At 39.4% G+C, this 24,132-nt stretch overlaps 1 protein-coding gene across 1 annotated transcript in view; it reads right to left on the bottom strand.

The window, feature by feature from the left end:
• Positions 1-23,924, bottom strand: part of LOC132149000 (double C2-like domain-containing protein alpha) — a 31,599-nt gene extending 7,675 nt beyond the window's left edge. Inside the window, exons 1-7 of the mRNA XM_059557858.1 lie at positions 23,776-23,924; positions 18,560-18,879; positions 17,016-17,095; positions 16,812-16,886; positions 15,534-15,643; positions 14,567-14,693; positions 10,677-10,736 (exon numbers count right to left, since the gene is read on the bottom strand). Of these exons, the coding sequence (XP_059413841.1) occupies positions 10,677-10,736; positions 14,567-14,693; positions 15,534-15,643; positions 16,812-16,886; positions 17,016-17,095; positions 18,560-18,875 (768 nt within the window). The 5' untranslated portion in view covers positions 18,876-18,879; positions 23,776-23,924. The remainder of the gene's footprint in view (positions 1-10,676; positions 10,737-14,566; positions 14,694-15,533; positions 15,644-16,811; positions 16,887-17,015; positions 17,096-18,559; positions 18,880-23,775) is intronic.
• Positions 23,925-24,132: the final 208 nt, after the last annotated feature.

The following is a 24,132-nucleotide window of genomic DNA, read 5'->3' as shown; positions in this document are numbered from 1 at the left end:
GAACTGTACGGATTGTTGGGCATTAAGTCGATTCGAACTAGCGTCTATCACCCACAAACCGATGGCCTGGTCGAACGATTTAATCGCACACTTAAATCCATGATCCGTAAGTTCGTTCACGAAGACGCCAAAAATTGGGATAGGTGGCTAGAGCCCTTGTTATTCGCTGTGCGAGAGGTCCCGCAAGCCTCCACGGGGTTTTCCCTCTTCGAGCTTCTCTATGGACGCCAGCCCCGGGGGGTGCTTGACGTACTGAGAGAAACTTGGGAGGAGGGACCATCTCAGGGCAAAAACGAAATTCAGCATGTGCTGGACTTGAGAACAAAACTCCACACATTGGGGCGGCTATCAAGAGAGAGTTTGTTACAAGCCCAGGACCGCCAGAGCCAGCTGTATAACCGGTGAACTAGGTTACGCAAATTTGCACCGGGAGAGAAAGTACTTGTATTACTCCCAACGTCGAGCTCCAAATTAATGGCTAAGTGGCAGGGACCGTTTGAGGTCGCACGACAGGTTGGAGATCTCGATTATGAGGTAATACGGTCCGATAGGAACGGGACCCGTCAGATCTACCACCTCAATCTTCTTAAAAAATGGAATGAGGCTGAATCAGTGATGTTGGCAACGGTGATTGGCGGAGAGGATGATCTCGGGCCAGAGGCGAATTTCAAACCATCATCCCTCGCCCTGGCTCCCGGGGGAGATCACCTCTCGCCGTCTCAACTCACTGATTTAACGAAATTGCAGGCAGAGTTTGCCGACGTCTTCTCACCCCTACCGGGCCGTACTAACCTGATTCAGCACCATATCGAGACCGAGCCGGGCGTGGTAGTTCGCAGCCGGCCGTATCGTCTACCTGAGCACAAGAAAAAAGTAGTTCAGGCTGAATTAGGCGCTATGCTTGACATGGGGGTAATAGAAGAATCTAATAGTAACTGGGCGAGCCCGATAGTTTTAGTTCCGAAAACGGACGGCTCAGTCCGTTTCTGTGTAGATTACCGCAAGGTGAATGCTGTGTCGAAATTCGACGCGTATCCAATGCCGCAGGTTGACGAGTTGCTTGATCGGCTGGGCGCGGCTCGCTTTTATTCGACACTGGACTTAACAAAGGGCTATTGGCAGATCCCCTTGTCTCCATTGTCCAGAGAAAAGACCGCTTTCACAATGCCGTTCGGATTACACCAATTTGTTACCCTTCCGTTTGGCTTGTTCGGGGCCCCAGCTACCTTTCAGCGCCTCATGGACAGGATTCTGCGGCCCCATGCTGCGTATGCGGCTGCCTACCTAGATGATATCATTATATTTAGTAATGATTGGCAGCGGCATATGCAGCATCTGAGGGCTGTCCTGAGGTCGCTGAGGGAAGCAGGGCTCACGGCCAACCCAAAGAAGTGTGCGATTGGGCGGGTGGAAGAAAGATATCTGGGTTTCCACTTGGGGCATGGGCAGGTGCGTCCCCAAATTGATAAGACAGCCGCTATTGCGACCTGCCCACGTCCCAAGACCAAAAAGGAGGTAAGGCAGTTTTTGGGGCTGGCGGGATATTATAGACGGTTTATTCCTAATTATTCGGACCTCACCAGCCCTTTGACTGACCTTACTAAAAAGGAGGTGCCAGATACGGTCCAGTGGACGGAGCCGTGCCAGCAGGCCTTTACTCAGGTCAAGGCTGCCCTGTGTGGCAGGCCGTTGTTACACTCTCCTACACAGCACCATCGAAAAAGAGTGCCTTGCCATCAGGTGGGCCGTCCTCACCCTCCGCTATTATCTCCTGGGACGGGAGTTCACCCTCTGTTCGGACCACGCTCCGCTGCAATGGCTCCACCGCATGAAGGATATCAACGCGCGGATCACTCATTGGTATCTAGCTCTTCAGCCTTTTAAGTTCAAGGTGATCCACAGGCCGGGTGTTCAGATGGCGGTGGCCGACTTCCTCTCCAGAAATGGGGGGAGGGGGGGGATGCAGGCCGGATGGCTCCCCAGCCTGAGTCGGGCGGTGGGGGTATGTGGCAGGGGGGGCGTGGTTTAGTGAAGTCTGCAGCGGGAGAGAGAATCAGGAGACGAGCAGTAAGTGAGTGGTTTGGGCAGAAATGATCATCACCTGTTTCTTGTTCTAGTAATTGGCGTGGAGAGAGTTTAAAACGCCAGGAGAATCGGAAGCAAGTGAGAGAGAGAGACGGACTGCTGACCCAGGCCGGAAACGAAAACGGAAACCGGAAAGAGTAACCCGGAATGAGCGCTGTCAGAATAAGAGTCACCGTTTGGGTGTTTGTAACTTTTGAGTTCTTTTTATTTTGTAATAAAACTGTCAGCAGTCCCGCCGACCCCTTTGTCCTCTTCCTTCCAACCAACGAACTTTGCTACAGTCACATTTTATTATTAGGTCTTTTGACACAAACATGTTTTACCAAATAAAAAGGCCAGCACATTTAGAGTGCATCCCATTGTTTGATGTGAGCATAATTATTGGAACAGTTGAATTTAAGGCATCCTGTTAGCTTCTGTAATTCTGTGTCAAATCTTTCTGCAGACTGTAGATTGACAGAGCATCACCTCAGCTTTCTGGAGGTTGTTGGTGATTTTACAGACATGTTGTCATCAACTACTGTTGTTTTTCTCAGCCGATCAGGTCGTCGTTGGTTGCTGATGTCACCAGTAACTTCCAAACTCTTGATTTCTCTATGGCCTTTGTTCTTCCTATAGTTCTAATTGACTTCCTCTTTTCTTTTAGCATCCAAATTGCTTGCTTTTGTTTCAGAGTCGTCTTCCTCGTCTTTAATTCTGGTTTGTGTTTGTCATCATCGAATGCAAGACTAAGAATGCAGAAGCAATGGATATAACTGATAAGACACATTCCCTGCTTTTAATATCTGAAAAATTAATGTAACAGTACACAGCTGAACACGTAGAAAGACCTGTGAGGCAACTGTTCAAATACTTATTCTCACATCAGACAGGGAGATGAAACTCTAAAAGTGCTGATCTTCTTAGCTGGTAAAACATCTTTGTGTTGAATCACCCAATAATAAAATGTGATTCTGTAGTTTTGTCTCATATTCATCTTTCAATCATATTTACAGATTTCTTGACTCCACAGCAAACAGAACAATTTTGTGTTTACTGTTTGAATACTTATGGGGAGCACTGTATATGAAATCAGAAAACTTTAATCTTGAGCTCACAGGCTCACTAGAAAAATGTTTGACTTGTGAATCAGAGTATTATGAACAAATTAGGGCACAAAATGGCCTTGATCTACAAAACATTTGGGGTATGTTTACATGGTTTCAAATGTTAAAGATATTTGTGGACAACAAATGTGTACATTAAGACAGGACGTATATGCTTTTGGCATGATTTGTTTTGTGAGTAATTCATTTTGTAAGAATTTAGAATTTTGTGAATTTTGGTGGTTTGGAATGTTTCGACTGTCGTATGGGATGAATAGGACAGCTCTAGACTACATGGGGAAGTGCACTTACTACTACATTAGGGAGCTGATTGAGTCACACCCTAAAAAACAAAAATAAAAACTAAACTAAAATAATAGCTCACCTAAGATTGGTTCATGCTAAATTAAGTTTAATACTTAAGGTTAGAGGTTTAGAAAAAACCCTAACAAAGAATATAAATACAGTGCTGTCTTGCAAGCATTGTAATAAATCATCTTTATTAAAAAAGACTGTGTAGGAGACTCGGTACACAGCATACAGCTGAACCAATGACAAGGACTCCCTCTGGGTAAATCATGTTAATTTACATGTTCACATGTAGAATAATTATAAACAGTGGTGCTGGCTACTGAGTATTTTTTAGACACTGACCATCGAGTATCAAAAAATGTCTTGTCATTCCATACCAAATTTTGATACCTTAAGTAGTTAATCTCATCAAAGTCAGTGAGCCAATCAGCATTCTTTATGTGCCTAAATCATTCTGTCGAACCTATGTGTTTTAAAGCGAAATTGCACTAGTATAAGCGTAGCCGAAGTGTAGTCTTAAAATGTTAAGTCCCTATTTAAACTCTTGTAGCCTTCTGCAAATGCTCTATGATAACTTGTATGATTCAGACTCATCTTCTACCACACACAGACAGTCATTTATCATTCTGTCTTCCTGGTCTGTTCAGGCTTAGATCAGCTTCAGTGGCTTTCAAAGGGGGAAGCGGGCAGATCTGAGCACAGCCTCTTCAGGATTTTGTGAAGTATGGAGGCTTAAAGAGACATAATTGTCTGATTTGGTGCAATGTTTACACACACACACACACACACACACACACACAGGCAACACACATTAGTAAGGCTTAAGAGACTCTTATTTGAATGCACATTAATAATGCATGCAGAGAATGCTCAAGTGTGAATATTCAATGCTTACACCGCGAGAGCAACAATATTTACATAAACATTCGATAATCCATCTGTACCGATAACTAACATTTGTTTTTATTAGTTTTCTCCGTCGGGAGATATAAAAGAGTGTAATGGACAAGATCAAAGTTTAGACTGATGCACAGATAGAGAGGAAGGACAATAAAGAGCATAGCCATGTGTGCCATTTCTTTTATAAAGTATCATTAATACAGTTCATGCCTGCAAGTCTATATATTAGATAAAATATTAAACTCACAACTTTATCTTCTCATAATTTCCCAACTAAATGAACACAGGTACATTTTTAAATACACTTTGATTTGAATAGATGCTGTTATTTTTATCAGGTCCCTGTGTGGTCTTGCACTAATGAAAGAAAAACTGGAAATTTATTAAGACATATTTCAAGTGTTTCTCCATATTTCTTTTTCTAATTAAAATCATGTTGGATTTTCTTGCATCCTCAGTTTAACTTTCCAGTTAGTTTAATCTCTTATCCCTTACAGCCATATCCTTAATGACATCATCTCCGGGATTCGACATCGGGGACAACAGCACAAAGTTACTAACAATAATTTGATGATTTCTGGAATTTTATTTTTATAGAGTGCTAATAGGTAGTTGCTTTGTCTAACACAGAAATATTTCATATTGTCAGATAAAATGGCACTAACCAGCCTAATATCACCAGTCAAAATATTGAAATTACAAACAATACAACTCTCAATCCCCCACTAATAAGAACTAACCCCTTATTTATTTACACATATGCAATCTGCCAGGTTCCATCCTATTGTTTTTCTTTTCAAGGCATCAATGTATAATTATACACTTTAAGTGAGTTTCTTAAACATAACAGATGACAGTAGAAAAACAAAAGAATTACACCAAAACCAGAGACAAACATATGGACAAAAATACAATGTGTTAAGCAGAAACACTCCCAAGCCTTCTAAAACATGAGGGAACAAAAAGTTTGTATAAACAAATAATAATAATAACAGTAGTAGAAGTGGTAATATTAATGATAATAGTAGTAGTAGTAATAATAATATATTATGAAGATCCAGTATGTACACATTGCTATTACTGATGATAATAAAAATGAAAATATATGTAAAGAAAAAGGAGAGAGAAAGAAATTTTTCCCAATTTGAATATATGTATATTCACACACACACACTTTTTCTTTTGTTACCATTGCTGTCACCACCACTGTTTGGAGAACATAGCTCATCCAAAAAAAAGTATATTATAATAATAATAAAAATGAAATTTCCTATCTTTAATAGGGAAAAAAATGAGGAGGGAGAGAAAATGATAGACAGGAAAACGAGGAGAGAAAGGAAGAGGAAGAGAGGAAAAGAGAAATTGAGGGAGATTGATTTATTTCAAAGTAATGATGTGAGAAGACCTGTGAGATAAAATGTGAACCCATTTCCTTTGAATCATAGGTTTTAGGGAGGCCTCTTCTAGGGCATCTGCGTATGACCTAGTCACGGTCTCTCCTTAATAGACCCTAGTACAGGATGTTCACAATGATCCTGACGTCTGTGCCTCAGTCGGTTGACCCAGTCGCAGTTCTTTGTACAAGTCTTTCTTCTTTTCAAGTAGAAAAATATATAATTATTACTTCAATCCAGAAGGATGAGAGAGAGAGAGAGAGAGAGAGAGAGAGAGAGAGAGAGAGAGAGAGCAGTGAAAGAGCAAGGGAGGAGAGATGGGACAAGAGAAAGGAAAAAAAAAGGAACAAGAAATAAAGATTTATTTATTTATTTTTCTTTGAATTAACTAGAAATGAAATGGCAAATTAATAACATATTGGGAAAAATTTTAACTGCTATGATAACAGCAATAGCAACATTGGAGGTGTAGAAATTAAAACACATTTGATTAATGTAAATTAAATGTTAGAGAAAGGATATAAAAAAGGCTTGAATTATATCATTTAAAGAGTTACTTATCTACACACTGGAAGGGAGAAAAGGAAAAGAAAGAATGAGAAGAAGAAAAAAAGTATATTTTTGATACTGAACAAAAGGGGACCAAGTTTGTTTGGAGGGATCAGACGTGAGCTGCCGGACCCACGATCCGGATGGGAACCGCACCCGTTTACACGGCCGTCGGGCCAGGATGCCGGGCCGTCCATCCCCTGCCAGCGCCGCGGCCAACGAGAGAGATGCGGCCGCTAGAGGAAGCCACCGCCCCTCGCGCCCCGGACCGAACAGGGGAGCGCGTGCGGCCGCCGGACTCCGCCCCTTACCTGGACCCTTCCTCCATGAACACTGCCCGACCCACACGAACCCCGCAGCACGACGAGGACACCAGATTCCCTGTTTATTTTGGACACTCTTCCCCTTTGGCCACCTTTTATCCCCTGTTTTATTTGATTTTCTGTTAATAAAAGCCTCTCTGAGGCCTGACGCCACGCCCACTGTGTCTGTCTTGTGCTCTTCCCGTCACAATATATATTTAATCTAACAGGATTTCACATCTAAAATTTTAATTGAATTAATAAAATTGGAAATATTTCTCAGGCATTTATGAGGAAAGTGTTATATTCAAAGAGCAGTCAGCTGTGTCTTTCATACTCTTTCTGCCTTTTGTTTTAAGCCGTCTCTCTCCCATCCGCACCCTCAGTAACCAGCAAAAAGACAGGATCAATAGTGTAATCATCACAGTGTCTCTTTCCCTCTTGTTTTTATAAAAAGAGCCCTGTTAGTTCTAGTTATTTACCTTGCACTTTGAAATTCCCCTTACAGCCACGTCTGCCACATTGTGTGTGTGTGTGCGCGTGTGTGTTTGTTCCGGGGTTGTGAGTGTGTTTGCCCATTAGTGAGAAGCATGCCAAGCCAAACCTGTTTGCTGGCAAGTGTGATGTTTCATTAACGTAATTGTGTGGGGACAGATACAGAGAGAGAGTGTGTGTGTGTGTGTGTGTGTGATTGAAACAGAGCTGGAGTGAGTGAAAGTTACATTGCCAGACCTTCGTTAATTTAACAGTGAGGAGACACACACAAATAGTGGGCAGACAGAGGAGTGACCCCTGCGTTATAAACAGACAACTCAAAATGCAAACAGCGAGGAGAGCAGCCCAGCTGTCTAATGCTCAGGAGACGGACAAAATAGGCACAAATAATTCCCTGCCACATGAGGTCAACTACTCTAAGAACCGCCACTTGTTGTGGTTTCCCACTCATGTACTTGTACATTTGCAGGAGGGCACATAAATATGCAATGTTAAGAGAAAAATGCATACTTCAGGGGAGGAGAATGGATTTTGTTTCCAGTATTTGCATAAAAACTAAATGTTAGGTCTGATAAAGTTTTTGAGTATAATCAAAGGCGTAGGTTTGATTTTGACATCGTTTGGGACGTAATAGCTGCCCCCTCCCATTTTTGAATTTATGGACTTTTGAAAACAATTTTATGTAATGTAAAGCATTTATTTATAGCCAAAACACTCATAACTCATAAACAGAGTTTTTATGTCAGTATGTTCAAAATTACACAATTTTATGGAAACCCATAACATTTCAAATAAGTTTTATATACTTCATGATAGACATAGATACACAAAAACAAATGTTATTCAGGTACCGACATTAAGGTTTTTAATATTAACTTAAGTGAATTAATTTTGTTGTAAGTTAAAAGTAACTAATGACCAGAATGAGGCTGTTTAACAGAGACTGCTTAATCGCACTTATAACAATAACAAGGGGCTTCTTAATTACCTTAATTGCCTCAGGATTCTAACTGTTGTAACATGCATCTAAACCGCATGCTCTTTTAATTTCAGTTCGCTTTGTACACTAATTTTAACTGCATTCATTTAAAGTTGAAGAAGGAACATTTATGTTCTCAAGTAATGTCAATGGTATGACCCATTTTAGATGCAGCCAAAATTACAAAAGTGCTCACGTATAAATATATTTTAGTTATTTGATCAAAATTATTGCTAGGGATGTCGGAAGGGACATGTCGCATCCCTACTGAATTCTACACCCCTTAATTTTAATCAAATCTATAGTAGCTCAATAACTCCAATAATATGCAAATATCATACAATAAGATTAGAGTTTTTTGCTAGAAAATAAGCAGATGGTGGCCTAGCAGTGGCTTTCCTTGACAGTGCAAGTTTCTGCAGCTAATTAAAATGCCAGTGGCATTTCTGAATGGGATGAATTAATTTAGCGTGGTTTAAATGTTGTAGCTTGAATTTATCTGGCTTTTGGCTGCTGTGCTCCGTGAGGTTTCAAACTAATGACCCCCATCATGCAGACTCGCTAATGATAATGAGGGGTGTATCCAGCAGGTAACCAGGTGCGCAGTGAGGCTGGGAACACACACACATATCAGCGCTAGCACAACTTTCATATTCAGATTTGCGTGATTAGCAGGCAGATGGCATGGCACCAGTCATCAGCCTCCACCAGAATCTGTATGTATGCCAGTCATGACACCAAATCAAAAGCTTTAAATAAACACACTGACTATTGCACCATAAACACCGTCTGTGACTTTGTGATCCTTACTTCGTCTCTGGGGCATGCTCTCCATATTCTTCCTCCACCTTTTTACTTTTATTAAATTTCCAACTCTCAGCTGTATTCAAGATTACATTTTTAGAAAACTAGTTCTTTTAAAAAATAAAAGACGTTTGTCATACTTTTGCGGTGCACTAACCATACGTCAGAGACAAAAAAACTAATTATGAGATTATTAGACAAAAAAAAGCACTCTAAAGCTCAACTAATTGAATTGCAATTAACATGCAATCAAGTGCCTGAAAACATTACATTCAGGTCACACTTAAGTATATTCTTTTAAGTTTATTAATTTCAAAATAAGGACTTTTTATACAATTATGCTAAACTGTACTTCTTTCTCAAGGCCTGTCACACTGAAGATTTTCAGAAATAATGGCTTGAGTTTCAGTCTGTTCCTCAAAGTTATTGAATGGTTTCAGATGACTTCACCTGCATTAAAATCTTCACTTACATCCTTTTTTATTCTTTACAGAAGAAAGCAAGTTTAATTTGGAATGGCATGAGGTTGCCATAAATTTTGTCATTTATTTGCTATAAAATGATTACATTTTTGGGTGAGGTGTCCCTTTAACATAATTTCATTTCAAACCACTGTCTGAACCATCACTGTCTCTGTGATCCCTCGAAGCAGTTCAGCAGTTTTCCCCTGTCAGTTCTCGTTCTCTTCCTCCAGTGTGTTGTCTGTCACTCACCCGGTACCCTCTGTCCATTCATAACCCTATAACCTCTCACTCCGTTTTTCTTCATCTTCCCTATCTATACTGTCTGTGGCTTTCTCCTTGTCCCCCCCCCCCCACATAATCTCTCCACTTCCTTTGAAAATGTTATTATTCTGTCTTCAGTCTCCAGAAATCTTTGTTGCTTTCAGGTGGGTGGCAAAGTGTTCTGCCGCCTCTGTCCTTTCGAATTTACCATTTATCGGTTTATTAATGAAAGAAATGAGAACGGAATATAAAATATGCATTTCCACCAATAATCAAAGGAATGAACCTGCAACCACAGTCGGTAAGTGGTAATCCTAATGTGTCTAGTGTCCATTTACGCGCTTTTCAATACTGTTATGTCACCTAATTAGTATTCATGAGCCAGGCTGATAAGCTCTATAATGTGTCCCCCCAGTTTCCAGATTCTTTCTATGTCTCAGAAGAAATGGATCTGAATTTTCTCTCTTTCTCTGGCTCACTGTTCAGCAGCTTCTGTAATGAAATTGTCAACACTGGGCATTGGCAGCGTTAAGTGCTGTACAACACTATGTTAAATAGAACAAATTGTATCTCATCTCTCTGGAGGCCACAGTGCTGTTCAGCTAATCTTATCCGTCATTTATGGATGCCACATTCATTCTTGCTGACAGACAGAGCAGGGATTTGCTTTAAACACGTAAATGCGCAAATAGTACATCCTCACGCCTGCCCTTTCCTTAGCTGACTCCATCCTCCACTTTTAATCCTCCTCGTGTCCTTTTTACTTTCCAGTATTTCTCATCATGGGGCGCCTAGCATGTTGAGAACAATTTTGTATTGTAATGAAAATGCTAATCGATTTTATTCCATCCCACTTATCATAATATGCTCAATGTTCTTATTGAAATGCAAATGAGTTTAGCTCCCAATGTGAAAACATTTTAGTGAGAGATCATTAATCAGCAGGCAGTTATCAGTTTGTAATATTTAAAACGTCACTGCTAACTTGCATCCAGAAAAGTCAGTGCTTTGTTAATTGTCTGCTTTGCTGTGAGACAGTAGAGTACCTCTCGTAGGTAACAGGAAATCCCTCGCAGTGCTGCTCCCATGGCTGTAGGAGAGGGAAGCTGGCAGATACAGAGAAAGAAGACAGAGATGAAGTTAGCAGAGTCTCTCTATGTCACTGGCGACATTCATACAGTCAGTGGTTTGCAATAATAACAGATGTGACTCTCAAATTGCCTTGTTCATACAACAGCAGATAAGAGCTGATTGAATGCCTGCAAGAACCATGCTGTTCTGAAATAAGGAGGCAAAGTCCTCACTGCTTTTATGATGTCAATTCATGTTCCAGTTACACTTAAATTACACATTTTTCAGGTTAAATAAACATTACCTCAGTTAACAAAGTAATTAATGTCCTGTTTATTAAAATAAAGTACATTTATCAACAAGTTAGTGCTTTTTAAGCATTTTATTTATTTATTACTAGGTAATAACTATAAGAACAGTAAAAGATTTCATATTTTATGTATATTTTATTTGTTAACAAATGTTCAGCTGTTCATTTTTTGGCCATCAGTCTTCAAACACTGCGGGTGTCATGATGATCACAAACATATACAGAGTTCATGGCATGAAACTCTAGATGGCGCAGTCCGATAGGTCTAACTCAATCTGACTTAATGACATCATTATCACATGGCACAGCTGATTGGTTCTCTCCTGTATTGGTAGCCAATGAGCTCGTTGCTCAGCATTCAAATATGACTAGTGCTTGCCTTAGAAGTTGCAGCTTGCTTCAGAAACCCTCCACCTTCCCCAGCCCCACCTGTCTAGATCTGCTATAAGGTGATTCATGTATCCTATGGGGCTATTTTATGTATGTTATATTTGCAGCAGCAATATTTCTTAAATGCTCAAGGCAGCATGTTGTGGATGTATTGACAGTAGCAAGTCTCTGTACTTCCTCTGCCACAGCAGCAGCAGCAGTGTAGCAGATCTATTCCACCAAGACCAAATACGTTAACATTGTCATGTACATTCTTCTTCTTCGGCGGTCACTCGAAACGAGTATGACTGTCCTCTCCGTCGGGTCGCCTTATTTGTGGATCCTCAGGTGGCTGTAGAGGCCGATCTGTGATCCACAGATTCTGGTGCAATGTGGGCATTGGAAGGTTGAGGTGATGTGTGGTGGTGGAGCCTTTCTCTGTTTGTCCTTGCAGTGTTGCCGCTTTGCATCTGCGGCACGGTGGAGTTCTGTTTCGTGGTGTGCTGCACCTTCCTGCACTGCTTTTCTCCAGTAGTCCCTGTTAAACGCGAGATTCTCCCAGTCGCCGGACGTGATGTTAAACTTTTTCAGGCTGGTCTTGATATTGTCCTTAAAGCGTTTCTTTGGCCCACCAGGGGCTCGCTGTCCTTCTTTTAGCTGGGAGTACAGGATCTGCTTAGGGAGACGGTTGTTGGGCATGCGGATGACATGTCCTGTCCATCGGAGTTGGTGCTGCATTATGGTGGTAGTGATGCTGGGCATATTCGTTTCCTCCAGAATACTCCAGAATAGAGTTTGTACGTCTGTCTTCCCAGTTGATCCTCAGGATTTTTCTTAAGGCTCTTTGATGGAATCGTTCCAGTGCTCTCAGGTGTCTGCTGTAGGTGGTCCAGGATTCCGCTCCGTACAGCAGAGTTGGGAGAATCGCAGCTCTGTAAACCAGAACCTTGGTTTGAGCCCTCAGGTCTCGGTCATCAAAGACTCTTGTCCTGAGTTTGGCATAGGCTCCGCTGGCGCAGCTTAGGCAATGGTTAACTTAACAGTCTATATCAGCTTTGGAAGAGAGAATGCTGCCAAGGTAGGGGAAGTGGTCCACGCTTTCCAGAGTGGTGTTATCCACTTTGATGATAGGCTGGAGTGATGGCTGGTTGGGTGGTGGTTGATACAGAACCTGAGTTTTCTTGATGTTCAAGACCAAACCCAGGGCTCTGTATGCCTTGGCAAAGGCATTTAGGATGCCCTGGAGGACTTCAGGAGAGTGTGCTGCAATGGCGTTATCATCGGCGTATTGCAGCTCTATGATGGTGGCATTTCTGACTTTGCTCTTGGCTTTGAACCTGTTAAGGTTGAAGAGCCTGCCGTCAGTCCTGTAAAGGATTGGGAACCCCTGTGGCAACTCTTGGCCAGTAAGGTGGAGTATGGCTGCAATGAAGATGGCAAATAGGGTAGGTGCAATGATACATCCCTGTTTGACCCCAGTTTCTACGGTAAATGGCTCAGATTCAGAGCCACTATTGAGCACTGTGGCTGACATGCCATCATGCAGTAGTAGCCTCAGTACACGGATGTATTTGGCATGACATCCATACTTTGATAGTATGCTCCACAGTTATGCTATCCACGGAGTCAAAGGCCTTTGTCAAGTCTATAAAGGCCATATACAGAGGCAGTCCCTGTTCCCGACACTTTTCTTGTAGTTGGCGAGCAGAAAAGATCATGTCAGTTGTTCCCCTAGATGGATGGAAACCGCACTGTGATTCAGGGAGCATCTCCTCAGATAGTGGTAGAAGGCGGTTGGCGAGGACACGAGCATGTACATTACCATGCCAATAACTCCGATATTTGTCATGACAGAAAAGAAGATGTACCATTCATTTCAACAAGCTGATTGCTCACTAAAAATCCCTTACAGACTGTTTTCAAGTAATTTCAGGTTTAATTTTGACACACCACAAGTAGGTAAATAGCTAGTATTTCTCAATTAATTTTTTTGTTAACACCATTTTATTATAATTTAGACAGTGTGAACAGCACAATAGGCCAAACACAGCACGATGGAAGCACCGAGTCACTTTAAAAAAAAATCAAAATATTTGTGTTGTTTTGTTTTTGTACTGTGGATTATTTTCTCATCCATTTTTTTGAGGAGGCACTGCCTCAGAGGAAATGCCCCTAAGATAAGTGAATAACCAAAATCAAGCTCCTTTTCTGATCTCACAAAAGCTGTGATTTCCTTTGATTAAAGTAAACAATAAAGATGGCAGCATTCATAACTGGAGAAGGTCTTGTCACAATTGCCTTGTTACTTAATAAACATGTCCAGTCTAGGTGCAAGTTCATCAATCAGTTCTACATGAACCAACAGCAACTTGGAATGCATTTTATTTTTAGCTATGTTACCATACCCAAACTGCAAAATTTATAAAAGCAGCTCTCTTGAAAGACAAATATTGATGGATAAGGTCATTGTGCAATACATGCAACTTATATTATGGTATTTATCCATGCAACTTAGTTTTATTTTAAATGAAATAAAAAAATACAAAAAATAATGTTATACATTTCAGCAAATTTATAATCAATACAAACAGTTTATTCATTGTCTCTGCCATGTTTTCCCTCTAACACCCCCCAAACTTTAGGCTCAAGGAAAATCCCTCTGGTCCAGCTTGTAAACACGATTTATTTTATGACTTTTACATTTACCTTAATCATAAAAGTATGTTAAGTTGGGTCATTTAAATTACATATCACAAAGCTAAAAAATAGTCAAATTAAACATTTCCCTTTCTTTATCTTTTCAGCAGGGCTTAGCAAAATTCAAGAGTGAAGAATTGGTTCCATTTGAATTCATTTAATTTGAATTTAAATGAAAGAAAAGCAATACAGGTAATGCATTGTAGAAAATAATCTTTCATCAACTCACAGAAGTTAACTTGCTAAATACACTATCTATCTATCTATCTATCTATCTATCTATCTATCTATCTATCTATCTATCTATCTATCTATCTATCTATCTATCTATCTATCTATCTATCTATCGCACTAATTGGTGAAGATTAGCTAGAAAAACAAGCTTATATTAATTAGATTCAGATGAGTCATTGATCACAATGATGTAGCATTAACGTCAGGCACTGTTCTCACAGACTCAAACAGATTATGTGTGTATGTGTCTCTTACAGGTGGAGGATGTTCTAAACAGGTGTAGAAACGTTTCGTCTGGTCTGGTTTCACACGTCGCAGGGCCACACGAGACTCTCCAATAAACTCATTATGAGTCAGTTTATCCTCATCGCACACCGATAACCTGAGAAAAACACCAACAACGGCATAAAAAAGAAAGTGAGAGAGTTATTCAATTATACTGATAGGAGAGCAAAGATAAACACGAAAGCTTTAAATGTAGTATAGGTGAAATTGATTTTTTTTTAATGCAAGAAAAATGCCTTTCGCAGAGCAGTAAGAGCTGGAAATGGCTCAGACAGAAATTTATATTTATGAATGGGATTAGGATGATATTTCTGGCTCTGACAGTTTGGTCGGAAGTAAGCACCTGCTCTTTTTTTCAATGGTTTGCTTGTGTGTTTGCGGAACTGACTCTCTCCTCTGCTCCTGTGCTGTCCCAAGGAGATAAACAGCTAAATGACTTTTCTCTGACTGCTGTCACCCCGCCATTAAAAAAAGGGCAAGTTTGAAAACACCACCAGTCCCAGTCCCAGGTTGCCAGGGGATAGTGTTCATTTATACCACAAGCACAGAGGTAATTTTCTGTGGATAATCGCAGCATAAACCTGAGTGCTAGAGTCACTTCACCTCTTGTGAGGATCCTTTGAGGTGTTGGGGCTTTTCAGCATTGCAAAAATATTCAGCCTAAATACATACCGACTTTCCAACACACACACAATAGTTAATGTACTCAGAAACTTGATCATTCCTGAAGGTTCATAAGCGACGGGGAAGGTCTGCTTAGCAGATGCACTCTCTGTCACACACCTACACACCTACTGTCGAAGCAAGATGTGCAGGCTACTGTCATATCACTGCTCTCTGAGAGGAGAATTTGAAAGAAATCTCCAAAATAGATTCACAGCCCACTTGGAGTCACCCATAAAGAGAGATTAAAGAATGCACAGATGTCTTCACTAACCTCAGAGTCTTTCTGTGCATGTCCTCCTCTGTGATGCCAATGTAAGTAAGAGTCTCATTCCAAACAGGATTTAGAGAATTACGTATCGTTCTGGTTTTCAGTTTATTAGCCTGTCGGTAAAAAACAGTTTGAATAAATCAATAGATAAAGAGTAAAGGTTATATCTTAATATCTTAATCCTTTAATATACTCAAACCTCGTTAAAAATATGAGGTCAGTAGGATTTCAGAATTTAAAAAAAATAATCATTTTCAGCAAGGACATATTAAATAGATCAAAACGTAAAAAAATGTTCCTTGAGCAGCAAATCAGCATATTAGAATGATTTCTGGAGGATCATAATATCAGGATATCACTGAAGATTGGAGTAATGATGCTGAAAATTCATCTTTGCATCACAGGAATAAATAAAATTACATTTTAATATATGTAAAAAAAAGAAAAAAAAAGTAATGCAGTTATTTTAAACTGTAATAATATTTACCGTTTTACAGTATATTAAATCAAATAAATGCAACCTTGTTGAGCATAAAAGACTGTCAAAAACATTTACAAATTTTACCAGCCCCAAAATTTAGAATGGTAGTATAATATAAATTCTATAAAACATTTTGAGCATTATTTCAGAGGTACTTCCTGTGTCAACACTTTGTCATGATTCATCATTTTGATTATATATTATATCATAAATAAAAAACACAATGTGGCCAAAAATGTGTGGAAATTCGCTTTTAATGTATATAGGCTATTTGGCTTGACCCTTTAATGTCACAGAAGGTGATTTTTGGGAGAGTTTGGGGAGCGTGCTTTTCTGTTCCAGAATGATGATACTGTGCACAAAGCAAGATCTATAATGAAATGGTGTAGAAAAATGTGACAGGCACAAAGCCCAGACCCGGCTCCCAATGAACACTACTGGGATGAATTTGAACGCAGACTATCAGTCAGGCCCCATCACCCAACATCAATGCCTCCCTGATTCTCTTGTGTCTGAATGAGAGCAAATCCCAGCATCCCATCCCAAGATCATCTCTATTAATTCCCATAGTTTTGAGATAAATGTTCAATAAGCACATATGTGCTTGGTGTTTGGGTGTCAATGTATTTTTGGCCATATAGTGTATAAAGTGAACACTCAAACAGAATGAGTTCATAAAAGTAAAAAAAAAAAACATTTTTTGATGAAACAACTCTGAATGGTTAACATGCCTTATAAAAATCTGTAAACATCATGCATTGAAGGTTTAATTGCTCCAAACAGGGTCTAAACTTGCCCACCTTACATGCTCCTGGTAGAAGATGAAGTTTGACATAAGGGTCTGCCAGACCATTAAAATCCATAGGTTTCAGACCCTACACCGAAAACAAACAATTTGAGAAACAACGGTATGGAGACCTGTTGAATTAGAACAAACTGCTAAAGAGTAAATCACCTGCAGGTTTTGTAGTGTGAGTCACGAATAGGTGTGAGACTGACGTTACCTTGGCTCTGATGATGGTACTGTGGAGTGAACTGGTTGCGGTCTCATACCTCAGTTCAAATTCTAATGTCCCCAGTGCAGCTACACAAGAATACGAATGATAGTATAAATGTTTATAACATCTATACCATACAACCTGACAGAAAGCAGATTGAACAATCCATTATGGAGTACAATTATGAGGCATGCATTTCTGACAGATGGTAAGATGGATTGCAACATTGCAAATTGCAATATTAAGCCTGTACTATTTATATTGCCAATGCAAAGTACAGGCTTAATATTGCACAATTAACGTCATTATTCACATTTAATTTTTGCCAGGCACTGGCAACCAACAACAGTTTAAAGGTAATATGACAAGCAAAATACTCACAATAGCTATGTATTCCTGCAAGGCTTAGACCAGGTAGGGTGTTCATTTGTGGACTGACATTACCATATGGATAATATATTTAAAACAATAAAATACCTAATTCTATTTTATTCTATACATATAAAAAACAAATTTTTTTTTGAGAAAATGGTCTCTTAAGATTCCTTTTCAGGCATTTTTGACAGGAGATTAGTTTTCTGAGATTCTTAAATAACTTGGAGATTTATTTTAAACACTACAGATAACAGGTTAAGTAATATTAAGTAATATTAAATATTAATATTTATGATTTTACGATTTGTTTTTATCTAAATTCTTAACTAACATCAGCTATGGACATTCCCTGATGTAAATGTATCAGGAGATGCAGCCCACACATGACATGCAGGTAAAAAATAGTGGGCTAAATCGTGTACATGATTTACTAATTCGTTCCCTCAGTGTACTAAAACGTGCACACGATTACTATTGCGTTCACTCGATTTACTATTTCGTTCACTCGATTTATAAATTGTGTGCACAATTTAATAATTCGTTCCCTCGATTTGCTAAAACTTTTAGTACTTTGAGGGAACGAATGAGTGAATCGTGCGCACAATTTATTTATTTTTTCTTACAAGTCATGTGCAGGACTCCGTAATTAACGTCTTTCCACGGTTTAATTCCACAGAAATTATTAGAAAAATTATACATTAAATAAAAATTCATCGTATCTTTCAGCATACCTTTGGTAGCTATGTTATAGCTGGAAATGGCTCAGACAGTATTACCTTAATCTGTAATCTCAAATTAAATAGCGTCAAAAAACCTTGTAATGTTTGATAATGTTTTTAATATTGAATATTTTACCTTTTTATTTATCATAATTTTAATATGAATGAATGTTTTTTTTTTAAGACGCTGCAGAGCTTGACGTCATATCACACTGTGTCCAAAGTTCAGTTGGACTGCCACTTAAGGCATCGCTAAAATGCATGGTCTCTCAAAACTACCATTATGCACTCAAATGTGACTCACTAGCTAAGAGGGCACTGTAGCTTATGTAACCTGATTATACTTTCATGATATACCTTACAGTTACAGTTATGTATTGATGTATGACTAAAGAGTTTCCCTTGGATGGTGTGTGTGATCCTGTAGGGAGCGAAGCACACAATGTCATAACTTACTACTGTCATCGCTGTCTGAACTGCAGATGTCCACCGATGTCTCAATGCTGCTTGCTGCTGACAGAGTCCCACCCCCTCCTCTGACCTCTGCCTGCAGAGGGGACAGGAGACCTCTGCTCATTCCTCCAGAGGCCCCGACCCCCGGGCTGAGAGCCAACAGAGAGGCAGGGTTAGGAGAGATAGGCTCAGCAGTCGGGGAGAGTCGGGGGAAATAGGCAGAGATCTGTCTAATTGGTCGTATGGGGCCGGGACAGACGTCTATGGCCATGTGTTCCTGGATGGAGATGGTGAGCTTTTTTCCCTTACGCACCGTCATAGAGCTAAAGAAGAGAAAAGAGTGTTATTCTGACACTTATTAGCTAGCATATAATCCAAAACTACTTCCAGTATGCAGACAATTCCACCAGAACCGTCTACAGTTACAGGGATAGTTCACGCAAATTTTTTGACAATTCTGCCTTCATTTACTCACCTTCATGTCGTTCCAAACCTAATAATCTTCAATAGAACACTGTTTTTATCTTCATACAATTAAAAGTCAGTGGGGTCCAAAACAACATTGGATCCCAATGACTTCCATTGAACGCACAAAAATAAAAGTTTTATTTTTTTATATTTTCTTTTGTGTTCTACAGAAGAAAGAAAGTCATGCAGGTTTGGAACGATATGACGGTGACTAAATTAACTGACCCCTATATCATTTGAAAGAACATGAACATGGAGGCTCCTGAAGTCCGTCTTTATACCTTCATTTCTAAGATGATGTGCCGTGGAAGCCATCGAATTTGTGCACAGACAAAAGGGAGGACATTTTCCTACTATAGTTTCCCTCAAGTTTTGATTGTACATAGCTGTCTCCGTAATACACCTCACTGTATCTCCATCGACTACCTTTGCAGCTTTCTTCCATGTTAACCAAGTGACTGGAGAACTGCCAATGTGTCAAATCTTTGGAGTGACTCCAGTAAGCACAGAATTTGTTGTTTTTGAGACTGTTTACAAGCTGAGCCAGAAGACTTAACAACATATTAAACAAAAAACCTTGAGGAAAAAAAAGTAGTCTTTGCAAATGCAAAACCTAATAAAAGTATATATTTATGTCTGAAAATGCTTTTCTTTGCAACTAGGCATTGTTCAACCCAGTTTGTATATTAGGCATGACTATCAAACTTCCCACACTTAATATATAGTTCAAAAGCAAATTCAACGCAGTTTCACAGACTTTCACATAGATCACCCCAGCAAATTCACTAAGCAGATCATTAAGCCACTTGCAATCACAGAAATACATTTAGTCATACATTCTCCATTGTGTGTTAAGGCCGTTGAGATTTTTTCTTGAGAGATCAAGGAAATGGATTATAAAGGAATTTAACTGGATCTAGAGCCCTATGTTAGGAACCAGAACCAAAGTTCTCTTTGTTGTGCTCTTTTTTTTGTTTTCTTTATAAGTAGACACAAATAAACACAAGAATTGCTACTTAGTTGCAGAGTGGAACTGCAAACTACAGCATAAGGGCAATAGGCTAGAGGCTGTGAGCATGAGTAGGTACAGAGCAGTGAGGAACGAGTGTGTCTGGAGCTTCAGAGATGGAGGAGAGTGGGCGTTTGGATGCTGCGGCTTCAGAAGTTTGTGCTGAGCTCTAGCTTAAAGAACTCGCCATCTAAGCCCTGCTCTGATTTATCTAGAAGTCGTGAGCAAAAATCTATCCATAAAGCCAGAAGCAGTGCTTGGCCGATTTCCTCTTCCCTGCATGTAAATTGGAACTGCTGTTAAGCCTTTGTGCTGTCCTTTCTAAATTAAAGACCTTGTTCAAGAGGCTTGTCCTCTAAACAGGTTTGTTTGTTTTGACAGACTGTCAGATATGCATTTGATCTGTAATACCTCCAGAGACTGAGATGAATTGACCTGGCTTGTCAAAACTGTTTTTGAGATGCCGGAGCTGCATGCCACAGCACACTTTCAATTCTGACCAACTCTTTACGCCCTCAATGTGAGGCGAGATGCAAAACAGTGCGGCGGTTAAGGTTAGTCAATTTTACTAAGCACTTGGCTTAAAGCACTACTGATAACCGCAAACGGAGCAGCTTCACAGAGTAAACCACAAAATATTCTTTTTAGGAGTTGCTAAGCTAAAACGAGGAGAGGATGGCGGGGGTGGTGAACATGAGTGTGTAATCTGAAAAAATACAGATGCACTTTTGACTTATTCGTGGTCTTGTTTCTGAGGGCACATTTCGTATACAAATAAAGCTTCCCTGAGAATGTTTCAGGGCGTTTGCAATTAATCCCAGCAGAAATAATGAAGAATTTCAGTCGGGGAGCATCATTTTGTACTGTGCTGATACTGAGGAACAGTCAGCACCCTGTGAAGGGGATTTCAAACATTTTGATGCCCCGCACACCCCTAATTTTGATGGTCCGCTTCTTAAAACACAAGGGCAGATATATATTATCCTAATTGTTTTATTTATAAAAATATAGAAATTGCTGTATTAATACTTTAATAATAATATTACTGTTTATATATATATATATATATATATATATATATATATATATATATATATATATATATATATATACATATACCAAGTTTAAGAGTAAGATATAGGCCTATATTTTTAAGTTTCATAGTTTTATTCAACAAGGATGCATTAAATTTGTCAAAGGTGACAGTGAAGTCAGTGTTATTTCAAATAAATGTTATTTTAAAACTTTATATTCAGCAATGAAAAGAAAATCACATATCGCATAAATATTAATACTTTAATTCAGCAAGGATTAAATTGATTAAAAGCAACAGTAAAGATGTTTGTAATGTTACAAATAATTTCTGTTCTAACTTCCTATACATCAAAGAATCCTGATATTATGTATCATGGCGCCTTCAAAAATATTAAGCAGCGCAACATTTTCATCAATGATGATGATAAGAAATATTTCTTATATTAGAGTGATTTCTAAAGGATCGTGTGACATATTAGACTGGAATGGGTGCTGAAAACTCCCCATCAACATCACAGGAATAAATTGAATTTAAAAAAATATTAAACAGATTTGTTTTATATCCATATCTATCAAAACAGTTATTTCAAATTGTAATGATATTTCAAAATACTACTGACTTACTCGCCCTGTTGAGCATAAGAGACTTTAAAAACATATGAAAATCTTTCCGACCTCAAAGATTTCAATGATTGTGTAAATAAAACAGGAATATCTTTTATATTAATATTTGAATAATATTTATATTTAACAGTATTTTAGTTTATTTTTATTCTCATTATTTATTGTCCAATAAACATGCTACATTTGGACAGAGAGGGAGAAAGGATCAGAGAGACATTCATAGCTGTAGTTTTAAGAGAAAGACGAATGCGGGAATAGGACATATACTCATACATAGCTGACCTTTAAGGTAATTCTGGCCCATTTGGCCAAAAGCCCACCATTACATGCCATTGCAGGGATTTGTTCTTGCCAATCCATCATGGCATTTTGACAGGCATCATGGCTGTCGCCACGGTGGTGGCAGGTAAGTTGTCATAATGGCATTGGTGCAGCGCGGCTAATGAGATCATGACACATGGACACTAACAAGATTAGCAATTAGCACAGTACATCACGCCAAGCAAACAATTTTTTTCAGCCTTCAAATCTTCCATGTTTGTTTAAACATTTTCAATGATTTGCAATTCAGTGGCGAGGACTGAAATCTAAGGATTGTTTGTCAGCCCTCAGAATCAGGGAAATGTAAATTTGCATCAAAAATCATTATATGACGAAATAACATTTTCGGAAGAAATGATATGTGCACACTAGAAAAAATCTGATTAATAATATAATTCTTATCAACTGAATGTGATTGTATTTTTTTTTTCATCTAGTGAGACACTGTGTGGGCTCATTTCAGTTCAAAAGGGATTTTATGTCTTTCAGAAACTACCAAGCCAGCGGCGAATTAGAATATAATCCAATTTACATAGACTTTATGTGTGCTTTGCTTGGCAGGCAACTATAGACCTCATTCCTAGCACCATCTTTTAAGAAATCTATTCTATTAAGTTAGCTATCATGTTAGCACTGTTGTTTTATGTCATCAATAAAAAAAAGAAAAGCAAACTTGCAGTAAGTTGCATGCACAACACTGTGTTGTGAAAGCACGCTGACTCTTGCCTACTGCTTGCATTATAAACTGTGCACGCTAACTCTGTGAGTGCAGTCACAAAATGAATGAATGTCAGCTCTTGAGATTTGATCACAGCAAGACATGAAGAGGCTGTTGAGAAGACGCCTCGGAGTGGGGGGTGGGATGTGGGAGTGAAAGGAAGTAAAGAAGAGAGATATTACGGTACTGTAAACTACTGACATGTTTGGAAGTGTGTTTTCACAGTACATTATGACATTGTTGGCACTTGAAGCTAAATTCACATTATGAAACACAATGGCTAGATGGGATTTGGACTGCTGTCAATATGCTCGCTCGCTCGCTATCTATCTATCTGTCTGTCTGTCTGTCCATCTATCTCTAAACTCTCACTTGTGTCTCATCAGAGGTATCATGTTCTCTTTTATTCACACGAGATCAGTGTTCCTGATGAGAAGCACTCAGACTTCACTCAGACACTGATGGATTACTAGAGTGAGCATAAGAGAGAGCACGGTTCGCATCACACGCTTTCCACAAGAGCTTCAAAAAACCCAATGCATGCACAATTTCTCCTATCACAGTGTCACCAAGTGTCAGAATATTCACATATCTTCTTGCTCTGTGCCAGAATGAAATATATTCTCCACATCCAAAGTTAAGATTATGCAAAAACAAAACCGCAAATGAGAGTTTAGGGGTGGAGGGGAGGTGAGAGAGAAACAGGAAGAGAGTGCGAAAAGGTTAACATGCATGCAAACATGAGTATATTAATACTTAACACACAATGAGTGCAGGTTGTGGAGGCTCACGCACACGGAGAAAAGGAGTGATTAAAGGGACCAGTGGTAAACAGGTAGAGGGAACTTTATGGTAATTTAATTTACAATTACTAGGAAACACATTAACACAGCAAGAAGGGGTTAACAACGAACTGACTAATTACCGGAGAGACAGAAACGGAGGGAGGGGTTTGTCAAGAGAGAGGGACAAACAAATCCAGGAGATTCAATGACAAAATAGGTATTAGGAAGTTACATATAAATAAACAGGATTTTCTCTTACCTTTGATTTTGTGAGTGTGAAAGACTCCCACATAAACAAGTGAATTCCAAAGCACAGGGGTCTGCACTAACAGGTGGTGCAAGAGAAAGAGATAGAGGAAGGGAAAGAGAGAGAGAAAGAAGAGGAGGGGGAGGGAGAGACAGAGAGGGAGAGAGAGAGAGAGAGAGGAGGAGAAGGAGAGCCAGAGAGGAGTGAGAGGAGTGTAGCATAACATCAGAGAATCTGTAGGATTACACATGCAGAAATGTGAAGAAGAGGAGGAGGATGAAGGATTTGGGAGAGGGAGGGAAGGATTCATGGGAGGAGGAGAAATTAGTTAGAATGCACCATGGCAGAAGAAACGATGGGATTGATGGA

The sequence above is a fragment of the Carassius carassius genome, chromosome 9 (assembly GCF_963082965.1).
Source record: "Carassius carassius chromosome 9, fCarCar2.1, whole genome shotgun sequence".
NCBI classification, from domain to species: domain Eukaryota; kingdom Metazoa; phylum Chordata; class Actinopteri; order Cypriniformes; family Cyprinidae; genus Carassius; species Carassius carassius.
The sequence above is the reverse complement of the archived record's forward strand: the minus strand, read 5'-3'. Positions and strand labels throughout refer to the sequence as shown.